Raw genomic sequence first — 12,567 nt, 5'->3', positions numbered from 1 at the left:
AATTTTATATGATCAAATTTAGCTACCTTATTAAAATTTATCATATAGTAAATTTAGAACAAAGGATCAATTCAATTTTTAAATTTTTATCTCGGGTTCAATCATGTATTTTTTAAATTGTTTAAGACAATAAAAATTTCCAAAATTAAATTCGGGATCAAATAGATCATTTTAATTATGTTCAAATTTGTGTCTCAAAACTAAAATAATTCGCATTTATGGTATATAATTAGGAGTTACTTGGTCTAAATTAAGAGAGTGTAGGAATATAATTGATTAAAAAAGTGAAAAAATAATTTATTTAATTTCAAAATATAAATTTAAAAATTTTATTAACTGGAAAGGTTAAAAATGAACTTATTTAATTTTGGAATACGAATTCGAGAGCGGAGTTGTCCCTTTGTTCAATAAATTTATATTGACTACTAGAACCTTCTAAATTAAATCATAATCACACTTACTAGGCCACCATGACCGGAGGTCTTTAAGTCTAGACTAAAAGATACGCTAATTAAATCGGTCCACATTAAATAATTTAATCAAATCTAAAACTTAAAAAAGAACAATTGCATGGCTAAAAAACTTAAAAAAAATTAAAAATGGTAGAAGAGAAGTTCTAAAAAGAATCGAAAGCAATGGAGCAACAAAACCACCAACTTAACAGCAACGATCATCAATCAACAATCAACCACCAACTCCATTAGACTTCTCCGCCAATCTTTGCAGATTCTTCAAGCAAACTCTTCTTCATTTACTCTCTCATTTTCAGATCTCTCACTCATAAATATATTATCAGTCGCCATGTCGTTTTGATTACTCACCTCTCTGGTATATTTCTTTCTCTCAATGTATTCTTATTGCGCTGTGTACTGTCGTTGATCTGACTCGGTGTCGTTTCAAATTTTGGCAGTTTTTTTTCCTCAATTGGATCCGAAATGGTGATATTGGAACCTATTTCGCCTGGACTGGTGAGATTTTGTTTAGTAATTTTGTTATAGTGTTTATTGTTATTGATTTGTATTGAGTGTTTGTTTTACTTATTTAGTAAGTTACAGGAACTATCTAGATGTGAAAATGTACTCATAATAGTAGTTTTTAAACTTGTTATAGAACTGAAAATGCATTATGTAAATACTTATCGTTTTCGAATTAGAAATTGATGATTCTATAGGTGAGGAAATAGTTTGTTTAATAGTGAAGCTTGTTAGTGATGCTAGTAATGGTGAATTGGTGATGCTAGATGTGTTCTGCTCTGCTGATTTTGCTGTTTTATTTGCTTCTAGTTTGTTATATTCGTATTTATGGTAAAGTCGTGATTCCTATAGTTTATTTTACACCATTGCCGGTGTCTGTTTTAATTTAATGATATATTCTGTCTATAAGTGTCGATTATTTGTACTCATAAAATGAGAAACTGTTGTGTGTCTAATTCATGTATGGAATTTTGACGAGTCTTCTGATATAGAAGATGGATGTAACTTGAAGAAAGATTTTCTTATATATTTCGAAACAAAATGCTTTCTGCATTTTTGCATATTTTCAAATTGCTTTAGTTTGTTTTTTGTAGCTCGTATTTAAATGGTAACTTGCATTCCTAATGATGTCTTTTTTTTACTATGTCCCAGGTGTCCTTTTTGCTTGGTATTATACCTGTTTTTGTTGCATGGATATATTCAGAGTTTTTAGAGCATAAGAGGACTTCAACTCCTTCTAAAGTGTAAGTCTGAATTCCTCTGGCATTAAGAACCATATAATGTATGGATTTGCTTTTACTCTAGTGGAATTGACTGACTACTAGCTTAATGATTTATGTGATGCAAACTGTTAGAGCCAGAGCCTCTATGCTTGACAATTTTCATTTGGTTAAATAATTTTTTGAGCACAAGGTAAGGTGAATTTGTGTTGCATCACGCTTCAAACTCAATGGGCATTTGCATGCGGAGTGCGTTAGAAATAAATTATAATAAAACCATATTCACATAATAGTTTAATCTTTGGATTGATTGGTTATTTGACACAAATCATGAAAAATAAAATGGTCATATCATAATAATACATTAATTAATCATTTATTCAATGAAATAGCTCATTTGTACAATTTGATCGATTTTTATTGAACTGAAGCTGATTTGATATTTCATTGTTTAAAAATAACTGTAAGGAGAGATATCTATTTGTTCCTTGTCCTCCTCCTTGCTTGTCCTGTCATAGGTTTCTTTGCTAATAGGTCAAGAAAAACACTCCCAGGGACAAATAAGGTACACGTACACCCAAGCACAATCCTGCTATAGAACAAAGATTTTAATTCTGTCAACCTATTGGAACAGCTGTTACAATAACTGTTAATTTATAAGGAGCTGTGTTAAAATTATGCGACAGAAAATGATATGTATATTTAGTTGACTAGTTGAGAATAATTAGATACTGATATCTGAGCTCTTGGAATTGCAGCCATTCAGACCTAAATTTGGCTGAGTTGGATAAAGAGACAATTAAGGAAGATGATAGGGCTGTTTTGCTGGAAGGAGGCCTCACAAGAACAGCATCTATGAAATTTCATAGTGCATCCATTAAAATGAACTTAATCAGGTGATGCTAGTTTCCAATACTCTCACAAGCTTTTATCATGAATGACTCGCGAGTTCTCGAGGAATTTTTCTTACCTTATGCATGTTTTGATTTCTAGGTTTGTGACTATGGATGATGCGTTCTTGCTAGAACACCGAGCAACTTTGAGAGCAATGTAAGCCTAATAAACCATTGCTAGTGATATACTTCATGATAATCCATTCTTCCCTTATGTTTTACTTCACAAATTCATGCAGGTCTGAGTTTGGGGCAATTCTGTTCTATTTTTATATTTGTGATCGCACAAACTTGCTGGGAGACTCCACCAAGGTGCTTCTGATTGTTGGTTTATGTTTTTGCTTCTTTTTCTGTGATGGATTTGCAACAAAATGTTACTTGCAAGCATAATATGGATGGTGTGTCCTTCGAAGGTCTTAATTTTGTGGAACTGCCTTCTGTTTGATTGCTTCCATTTGTCATTTGTCGCATGCTAAATATTTGACATATCAGTAGTTTTTTAACAAGAAAATGGTAAATATTCATTGTTTAGGGGCCATCGTTATATATTGTAGAAGGGAATAGTTTTATTCACATAGAATGATGAACTAGTTTAGGGTTTTAGATTTTATTGAATTTATTTTCAATGTCAAGAACTTGTACTTTTAGAGAAGACTTGGAGAATATGGATCTGTCTTTGTTTGGGGATAAAAACTATCTTGTGAGTGAATAATTTGAATTTGAAGTAGCAGGGTATTTATTTATTAGCAGTCGAAGTGAACATGATGGATACAAACCACCATCATCACTAGTCTAGTGTCACTACCAACTTAAAGCAGAAAAGCAAAAAAGAAACATCATGTTTGAAGTGAAATTGGCTGCTTATGTGTCATTTAAGACAATATTCTTTTCTGAAAAATGGACGGTGGTGGAAAGATCATGATTTTTACGCATGATTTTGTAGGACAATATATTGGATTCAATATTGTTGTTGTTAATCATTTCCTTTTTGGTCTTACATGGGCAGAACTACAACCGTGATCTATTCCTCTTCCTCTATCTCCTTCTCATTATAGTATCAGCTATGACCTCCCTGAAGAAACACAATGACAAATCAGCATTTTCTGGGAAATCCGTACTTTACCTTAACCGGCATCAAACTGAGGAGTGGAAAGGATGGATGCAGGCAAGTACCTTTTCAACGTTTTGATTTGTACGGAATAATATGCCATTGTTTATAAGAAGATTACATTATGCTTAGTTTATTAGAAGATTAAATTATGCTTTAGTTTATAAGAAGATTAAATTATGCTGTAGTTTAGAAGATAAAATTTGTTTCTGCAGCATTTTCTCTCTTTTGCATGTTAGAAAATTTTGATATTTCTTTGTATTATTTGGTGAAAAATCCCAATCTGATTTTTTTTTTTTTGAAATTATGAAAATTTTATGAGTTTCTGCACTGTTTTTGAAATCAGAAATGTTGACTGATACTAGGGACTGATCACACTTGTTGAACTGTTGCTGGACATGGTATGACCGCGGTTGTCTAAAAGACGTCTAATTGATTCCAAGGCTTCATTAACCCCTTGTTTGTTTTTGCTCTTTGTTTTATAGGTCCTGTTCCTAATGTATCATTACTTTGCTGCAACGGAGATCTACAATGCAATACGTGTTTTTATTGCTGCATATGTTTGGATGACTGGTTTTGGCAACTTCTCTTATTATTACATTAGAAAGGATTTTAGCCTTGCACGCTTTACTCAGGTATTATTCATCAACTCCATTCCGCACATCTTTCCACAATACGATATGACCTTTTTTTTGTCAATTTGTTAGTGACAATTGATGGCATTGGTTTTAAAATAAATGATTTGTGCAGATGATGTGGCGGCTCAATTTCTTTGTGGCATTTTGCTGCATTGTTCTCAACAATGACTATATGCTGTATTACATTTGCCCTATGCACACATTGTTTACTTTAATGGTGTATGGAGCCCTGGGAATTTTTAGCAAGTATAACGAGAGTAGCTCAGTGATGGCTGTTAAGATTCTTTCATGCTTTCTGGTGGTAATCTTGATTTGGGAAATACCTGGAGTTTTTGACATTCTATTTGGTCCTTTTTTCTTCATATTAGGTCAGTATTGTTTTCGTTCATGTTTACTTGATTTGCAAGTTTATTTTTAACACAATGAGCATGCTCAGTTAACTTGATTTAATCTGAGTCGTCATTCCAGTTTATTATTGGATATTAGGCTTTCATGTTATTGGATTTTGCTAATTTAACTTAAAACATGTTGAACTAATTGTTATTTTACCGTGTCCAATGGGTATGATTAATTATTGGATTCTCCATGCGTATAATTTTTGTTTTCTGTGACAGGGTATACGGATCCTGCAAATCCAGATCTTCCTCGAATGCACGAATGGCATTTTAGATCTGGACTTGATCGCTACATTTGGATCATTGGAATGATATATGCATATTACCACCCCAACGTAATTTCTAATACTTACATCTCTCTTGTGTCTTCCTTCTTGTTGCCCCTACTACTAGATCTTTCAAAATTTTCTAAATCTCAGATAGAGAAATTGATGGAGAAATTGGAGGAATCTGAACCCAAGAGAAGACGCATAATCAAAACCGGAATTGCGGCATCTGCCTCATTGGTAATTCCATGAGTTTGTGAACGTAGGAGTACTATTATTTGCTTATAAATTTTCATTAGCTGTTTTCTGATTGTTGTTAAACCTCATTTTCTTTTCCTTTCCAAGGTCGGGCTTTTGTGGTATGAATATATATACAAGCTGGACAAGGTTACTTACAACAAGTATCACCCCTACACATCCTGGATTCCAATCACGTATGTATCAAGCATCTTTTTAGTTTCCCTGGAAGAGTTTCAATGAGGATAACTATTGCTGGATGGAACATTTGGGCAGATAAATAGCACATATCCCGTAATACGATATATTAATTCTCTATTATCTTATTATATTTGCTTGTTTGATTGCAGTGTTTACATTTGCTTGCGGAATTTTACTCAACAGCTCAGGAATTTTTCGTTGACACTTTTTGCGTATGTTATTTTTACCCACATAAATTTAGCTTCTTACTGGATTTAATTCTCAGAGTTTGCTTGATTCTATGATTTGAGTTGCTATGCACTCACATTTTCACTTGCTCTAATTCTTTTTCTCTGTCTTCTATAGTTGGCTTGGCAAGATTACTTTGGAAACCTATATTTCACAATTCCACATCTGGTTGAGGTTTGAAGACAATTGCTATGCTCTATTTTTCCTCTTTTTCATATTTGCAAGTTTCAATACATTATTGGAGTTTAAATGATAGAAGATTGATTCATAACGGACCCTATTATGGGGTCTATAAATTGTGGCAATGTACAAAAGTTAAATGCTATGCTTCAAAAACAAATTAGCACATTTAGGACACTGTATTTTCTAATTTTCCTGTATTTATGTGCAGATCGAACGTTCCCAATGGACAGCCTAAGTGGCTTCTTTCTTTCATACCAGAATATCCATTGCTAAATTTTATGCTCACAACGGCCATCTATGTCTTAGTAAGCACAACTTATTTTCTTCTCTCTGTAAAATTCGTACTAGTCATTGAACTGAGCGTTTTCTTTTTCCTTTTAATTCTTTTTGGTGTTATGTTACCATATTCACATGCTTTTGCAGGTTTCTCATAGGCTTTTTGAATTAACCAATACGTTAAAGAATGTGTTCATACCCACAAAAGACAATCGGCGGCTTCTTTTCAATTGCATTACAGGGGCAGCTATATCTTTCTCTCTATATTTCATCTCAATCGTTCTTCTTCAGATTCCTCATTCTTCTGTAAGTCGCTCACTGCTAGTTAACGAACCTTTTAGCTAGTAATGGATTTAGGATTTGCTTAACTTAAAGAATGATACAATATGCACAATTGTTGCAACTTTTGAATGATTTGGGAGTTGAACTATCTGACCGATTTGACACAGGCTTGACGAATGAAGACTATAAAGTGAATATACGTAAATGTTTTTTTGTCGGACATACAAAAGAGATATAGATGAAGAAAAATAAGAGAAGTTGAAAAAATGTTGCTTGAAGATCGTAGCTTAAGAAGAGTGTTTTCAACAAAACTTAGACGAAATTGCTCTCTAATGGCACGCCGGAGCTGAAGCTAGATGCTGGATTTGCCTTAGGATGTGGCCAACTAGCCGTCAAATGACAGGAAAGAGATTCTTTTAGTAACATCGCATATCACCATGTTTTCTTATTGTGGTTATTCTTGTTCTTTTATTTTTTGAAGTTTTCAATTTCTTTTTGCTCTGTAGGTTACTGTGACATAGTTTTGTTGTTTGTCATTGAACGAATTCAAGATTAAATACTAATGCAACGTCATTACAAATTGTTTAGTGCACGTAAATTAATTCTTATACAAGACAGATTATAGGTTTTCAGGAACAGAATACATGTATTAGAGACTGGCATTGTATTATCAAAATGCAACTCACCTGAAGATGATGCTGGTTCATTCTACGGTTAACTTTTTTTCTTTATCATCTAATAATGATTATTGAACAAAGTGATATGGTTAAAAGTCTCCAAGGTTCTTAGACGGTTTCCTGCACAAAGGGCCTCAGATTTGGTTTTTCTGATAGCCACTCAGTCGGTAGGGTTTTTTGTAAAGTAAATGAGTGTAAAGTAAGTGTTCGAGGTTTAGAAACGCATTATCCGTCTCAGCATCTAGTCGTATGTATTTATTATAAGTCTATGGGGGCGGATATAGTTATGTTGTGGAATTTAGTGGCTAGAGGTCTGATACTGACATAAGTCATGTTCGTGTGCTATTTGCACGTAATGGAGATGGTAGCAAGGTTATTCCGTTATTCATGCGATGTGGATATTGTTATTGTTAAAGGTTCGACATGTCTTAACAGTAGGCGAAGTCTTCATCGGATATAGTATAGATGAGCTAGGATGATCTAGCATGTGATCTGTTAGCTCGCTTAGGGTTCAGATATAACCACGTCGGTATCACAAAGTAATATTAATTTCATGAGATATACAGTCACAGCAGAAAATCCCTCTTTGCTCTTATAAAAAGGGGTTGGATTCAATAATTATTACAGCAGATTTCATTCAGCTTTATTAGAAATAACTTAAAAAGGACCCTTTGCATTCATAAGAATAAACGCATGAAATTCTGCAAAATGACAAGAAGATGCCATCTTTGCCAAATAGAAGAAGACACCACAAATAAAGTATAAAGCTTAAAAAGAGTCAGCAAGTTTATTGCGTTTCTTATTTTCTTTCTCTGCATAAATCTCTTTTAAAGAATTTTCCGTCTCTTTCACGGCCGGAATTTGATCATTTTCGGATTCTCCATTTTTAACAATGGGAGAAGCTCAACAACTACAACTTCAAGTCATAGGTAATGATCAGACATTATAAATTTTATGAGTATACTGATGCTTGGATTGTTATAACTCATTGTGTTTATGTTCCGCCAGGCCAGAAATCAGAATCACCAAACAAACCTGATCACACCAACCTGACCAACCGGCCGACGTTTTCTCCAATGAGAAGCTACAAATGGCGGCTAAAAATATCAGTTTATGTATTCTTCGTTCTTGCTGGCCAGACAGTAGCTACAATTTTAGGAAGATTGTACTTCGAAAAAGGCGGTACCAGCAAATGGTTGGCTACACTGGTTCAACCCGGCGGATTTCCTCTTATTCTAGTTCTTTACCTCCTGTCACCGCCCAAAGATTCCCCTGATGATCTTGACTCTCCATCTAAGTTAACACTTGCAGTAATTTACGTCGTGTTTGGTGTATTTTTAGCAGCGAATAGTTTGTTATATTCGTTTGGGCTCTTATACTTACCGGTATCTACGTATACACTCATTTGTGCATCTCAATTAGGGTTCAATGCTTTGTTTTCCTTGCTACTCAATGCACAGAAATTTACACCTTACATTATCAACTCCGTCTTCATTTTAACCATTTCCTCTACTCTCCTCGTGTTCCAAGGCGATGATGAAGGCTCTACAGAATCGAACAAGGTTTCAAAGGGGAAGTACATTATCGGATTTATATGCACCGTGGGCGCTTCTGCCGGATATGGATTAATGCTTTCTTCAACTCAATTCTGTTTCAATAGAATCCTGAAACAGGATAATTTCAAGGTTGTTCTAGACTTGATATTTTACCCGTCTTTCGTGGCTACCGGAGTTGTTTTAGTCGGACTTTTCGCCAGCGGAGAATGGAACGGATTGTGGAAAGACATGGAAGATTTTGAGCTAGGAAATATTTCTTACGTAATGGTTTTGATTTGGACGGCTATAAGTTGGCAGGTTTTTTCAATTGGGTGTACAGGATTAATCTTTGAAGTTTCTTCACTCTTCTCCAATGTCATTAGTACTTTCGGTTTACCGATTGTTCCGGTGCTCGCCGTGTTTGTTTTCCGGGATAAAATGAATGGGTTGAAGGTGATTTCAATGGTGATGGCGATATGGGGATTTGTTTCATATGGGTATCAGCATTATGTTGATGATTACAAGTCTAAGACAGGATTAGTTAGTCTCAATGAAGAGGATCCTGAAGGTTTAAAAGATCAAATACTCACAGTTAATGAAATAATTGTCTTAGAGGGTTAATTATATTAATAGTACCCAAACTTTGCTCCACATATCATATAGATATCTGAATTTTAATTTGGAAAAACTCATTTTCAGGTCCTTAAACTATATTTGTTTTATTTATGTGATCCTTAAACTATTTTTTTGTTCTTATCTGCTCCTTCAACTTAGCGAAAAATCATTTTCCAGTCCCTGACTGACAAACGACGCCGTTTAGGATATCAATTTGCATTTTCAAAAATAATAAAACAACACCGTTTTTATCATTCAGGGGCTTGAAAATGTGTTTTCGCTTATTTGAAATACTGGATAAGGATAAAAAATAGTTTAAGGACCAGATAAACAAAACATATATAGTTTAGGAACTTAAAAATGAATTATTCCTTTTAATTTATATTGTTTTGGTTACTCAACTTTTATTTATATTTTAGATATTATCATAAATTTTATTGAATTATACTTAGAATATTTGTCAAAAATACTTTGTTTTGAAAATATTTGCAGAAAATATTCAGGGTTTGAGTAATAATTTTTTTACTTTAAAAAAATAATATTTGTTTTACTTTTTTTTGGAAAATTTATCAAACTATGGTTTTTTTAGAAACTGTTTTGAAAATGGTTTTAAAATGTGTTTTTAGAAACCATTTGAAACATTTTGCAACCTTTTGTTTAAGAAATGATTTCTAAAAACTGGTTGCAAAATTTTGTTTTTTAAAAGACCGTTTGAAACTCATTTACATAATGTTTAAGAAATTGTTTATAAAATGGGTTTAATTTGTATTTTTTAAAACCGTTTGAAAGTGTATAAGTGGTTTAAAATTGCAGAGTAAAAAAATAAAAATTGAGGCGCTGACTAAAACTTGAAATTTTGAAATTAAATTTTGCAAATATTTCTTTCAAGTTTGTAGATAACCCTTTTTACTTATGTGATAGTTGAATTTGACTAGACCTGTTTATTTTCTGCATTGGGTGTTCGGGCCGGCCTAAATAATCGTACTTGATTCATGTAAAGACTATTTATACAAATTATTCAATTTTATATTTTATTTATATCTATATTTATGCATAATAAATTTTTGGTTTAACGATATCAAATTAAAAGTGTTTTTGCAATTTAAGCAAAACTTTAAAATTTTGTAATTTTATTTCGATCCACTTTTTGCGGCATTTTTATTCAATTATTGAAAATCGATTTAATTTTATCCACGTGGCAATTGAAATTTAATATAAAATGACAATTCTATCCAATTATGTAGCTTAAGTGTGCCAAAAGGCAAACTTTTTGACATTTTACAAATTTAACTGTATTGGATAATTTCGTTTTAATTATGTCTAATTATTTTTCTAATTAATTTAATTATCCCGATCTTCAATTGAGTTTATATGCTAACTCAATAATTAGCAAAACCTATTTTTTTGAATTTTTAAATTTAAATCATAATTTTAGAAAAATCATAAACAATGTCAAACTCTAATTCTAAATTCCTTAATTTTTGGCTGTTGAATAAAAAAAAAAGCAAACTTGAAGCAAAATAATCAAAAAAAAAAAAACAAATAAAGTAAATAACTATTGTGCTTAGGTGAAAGATTGATATAACTAAATTTAATAAAAAATCAAATAGAATTATAATAAAACGTTAAATTGGGATAGATTTACAAATTCTGAAAGTTTTTGGCCATTTTAACACCCTTACACTGCAGATTGCAACGACACATAATAGGATAAAATTGTAATTCTATATTAAATTCCAACATGGACAAAATTAAATTGAAAGAATGTAATGATTTTTTTTCTCTCAAGTGAGATTATAGGCTATAGTGATGGAGCTTTTGCCTTCAATCAACAATTCTTTTTTTCTTGTTATCCAGTTTGAGAGACAATCAGGTTTTGGTCAATATGTAATGGCTGAATATAATGCTTTCAGTGCTAGAATGGCTATTCTCGTAATTTACACTTACATGATCAGATGACAATGCTTGACATTCAAACGAAGATTAAACAAATTTTGAAAATCATTGGTAAGAGGAACAATTTAATTGCTAGGTCGTTAATTTGGTTGGCTAACACTACAAATGACGAGAAGAATAAAAAAGGCTAATTTTTTTAAAAACCCTCCACCTTTTAGTCTTAATTCAATTGCACGCTCACGTTGCAAAATCACCATTTTTACCCAAATTACGATTTTTCTCTTTCAATTGTACTCTCAAGCATCAAATCGACCTCTTTTCACTGAAAAATATGTAAATTAATATTTTATATTTTAACATATATTCTAAATAGTGTTTAATATTATATTTAATATAAAAACACTTCTTTCAAAAATTATGAAACTTAATACTAATTTTTTATTTAATATAAATAATATTATGTCAACAAATTATTAATTTTTTTTATTAATTATGAGTTTCAATATATTAAATCGATTATCCCAAAATAAATAATTCTAAAAATTTTATTTTCACAATCGTCTTTTCGTACTCCAACCGTCAACCCGAAAAAAAACGTCGTCACTCGTCTTCTCTAAGACGAACTCAGATCTGAGTTCATCTCAGAGAAGACAAACTTCTCCATTGAAACAAATGAACAGTTCATCTTCTCCAATAGAGAAGACTTTGGTCTTCTCTAATGGAGAATGGAGAAGACGAAGGTTGTCTTCTCCAGATATGGGAGTCGTCTTCTCCAGATGGTAAAGACGACCATTGCGTCGTTTTCTCCATCTGGAGAAAACGAACAATGATATTGGAGAAGACGAACAAATCTGGGTTCGTCTTTTTCGAGACTAATCCAGATCGGGTTTAATTTTTTTTTTTTAAAGATGGATGTTAACTAAATTTAAATTAATTTTACGAAAAAAGAACGCTGAAGGTTAACAAGAGCTGAGGTAAAAAAAATGCAACATAATATTAGTACATATTAAATAAATTATCATTTTTTTAGGAAAGACGGTATTTTTGTTTTAATAATAACATTAAGGACTATTTATAATATTTGCTAAACTTTAAAGTATTTGAAAAAAGATCAATTTGACGCTGGAGGGTGTAATTGAAATCAAAAGCTGTGGACTTTTAAATTTGAGGGTGCAATTGAAAGCGAAAGGTCGTGATTTGGGTAAAATTAGTGATTTTATAACGTGAGAATGCAATTGAATTAAGGCTAAAAGGTGGGAGATTTGTTTTTGGCCTAATAACTTAAAAACCACCCATGTTGTAACTTTTTTTCATTTATACCATGACCTAAGAAAATATTCAATTGTACCATATTTTTTATTTTTATGTTTCATTTGTACCCTAAAATTTAAAAAAATTGATAATTTAATTAATTTAAGGATGAAAATATTAAAAACAAAATACA

General features: G+C 32.0%; 2 protein-coding genes across 3 annotated transcripts; both read left to right on the top strand.

Moving 5' to 3' along the window:
• Positions 1 to 559: 559 nt before the first annotated feature.
• On the top strand, positions 560 to 6,998 carry LOC126680953 (protein REDUCED WALL ACETYLATION 3-like). The gene is made up of 17 exons (XM_050376271.2): positions 560 to 828; positions 911 to 968; positions 1,626 to 1,717; positions 2,452 to 2,589; positions 2,687 to 2,743; positions 2,826 to 2,898; positions 3,593 to 3,751; positions 4,180 to 4,329; positions 4,445 to 4,700; positions 4,947 to 5,062; positions 5,147 to 5,233; positions 5,339 to 5,427; positions 5,581 to 5,643; positions 5,777 to 5,833; positions 6,051 to 6,147; positions 6,266 to 6,424; positions 6,568 to 6,998. Exons 2-17 carry the CDS (start codon positions 936 to 938, stop codon positions 6,571 to 6,573), a joined length of 1,632 nt encoding a protein of 543 aa, XP_050232228.1. The 5' UTR covers positions 560 to 828; positions 911 to 935; the 3' UTR covers positions 6,574 to 6,998.
• A 103-nt stretch (positions 6,999 to 7,101) lies between these two features.
• LOC126680954 (probable purine permease 10) lies at positions 7,102 to 9,604 on the top strand. 2 transcript variants are annotated; one of them, XM_050376273.2, is made up of 2 exons: positions 7,102 to 8,006; positions 8,091 to 9,604. In XM_050376273.2, exon 2 carries the CDS (start codon positions 8,154 to 8,156, stop codon positions 9,231 to 9,233), a length of 1,080 nt encoding a protein of 359 aa, XP_050232230.1. In that variant the 5' UTR covers positions 7,102 to 8,006; positions 8,091 to 8,153; the 3' UTR covers positions 9,234 to 9,604. The 2 variants fall into 2 exon arrangements, with proteins under 2 accessions (XP_050232230.1, XP_050232229.1); XM_050376272.2 differs by having other exon boundaries at positions 8,086 to 9,604.
• The last annotated feature ends 2,963 nt before the right edge of the window (positions 9,605 to 12,567 follow it).

The sequence above is a fragment of the Mercurialis annua genome, linkage group LG5 (genome assembly GCF_937616625.2).
Source record: "Mercurialis annua linkage group LG5, ddMerAnnu1.2, whole genome shotgun sequence".
NCBI lineage: Eukaryota > Viridiplantae > Streptophyta > Magnoliopsida > Malpighiales > Euphorbiaceae > Mercurialis > Mercurialis annua.
Note: the sequence above shows the minus strand (reverse complement) of the source record. Positions and strands in the feature narration are given on the sequence as shown.

Coding starts and splice junctions, on each gene's coding strand:
- LOC126680954 (XM_050376272.2), top strand. CDS start 7,970: ATGGGAGAAGCTCAACAACTACAACTTCAAGTCATAG. Junction 8,007..8,085: donor ACTACAACTTCAAGTCATAG/GTAATGATCAGA, acceptor ATGTTCCGCCAG/GCCAGAAATCAGAATCACCA.
- LOC126680953 (XM_050376271.2), top strand. CDS start 936: ATGGTGATATTGGAACCTATTTCGCCTGGACTG. Junction 969..1,625: donor AACCTATTTCGCCTGGACTG/GTGAGATTTTGT, acceptor ACTATGTCCCAG/GTGTCCTTTTTGCTTGGTAT. Junction 5,644..5,776: donor TTTTCGTTGACACTTTTTGC/GTATGTTATTTT, acceptor TGTCTTCTATAG/TTGGCTTGGCAAGATTACTT.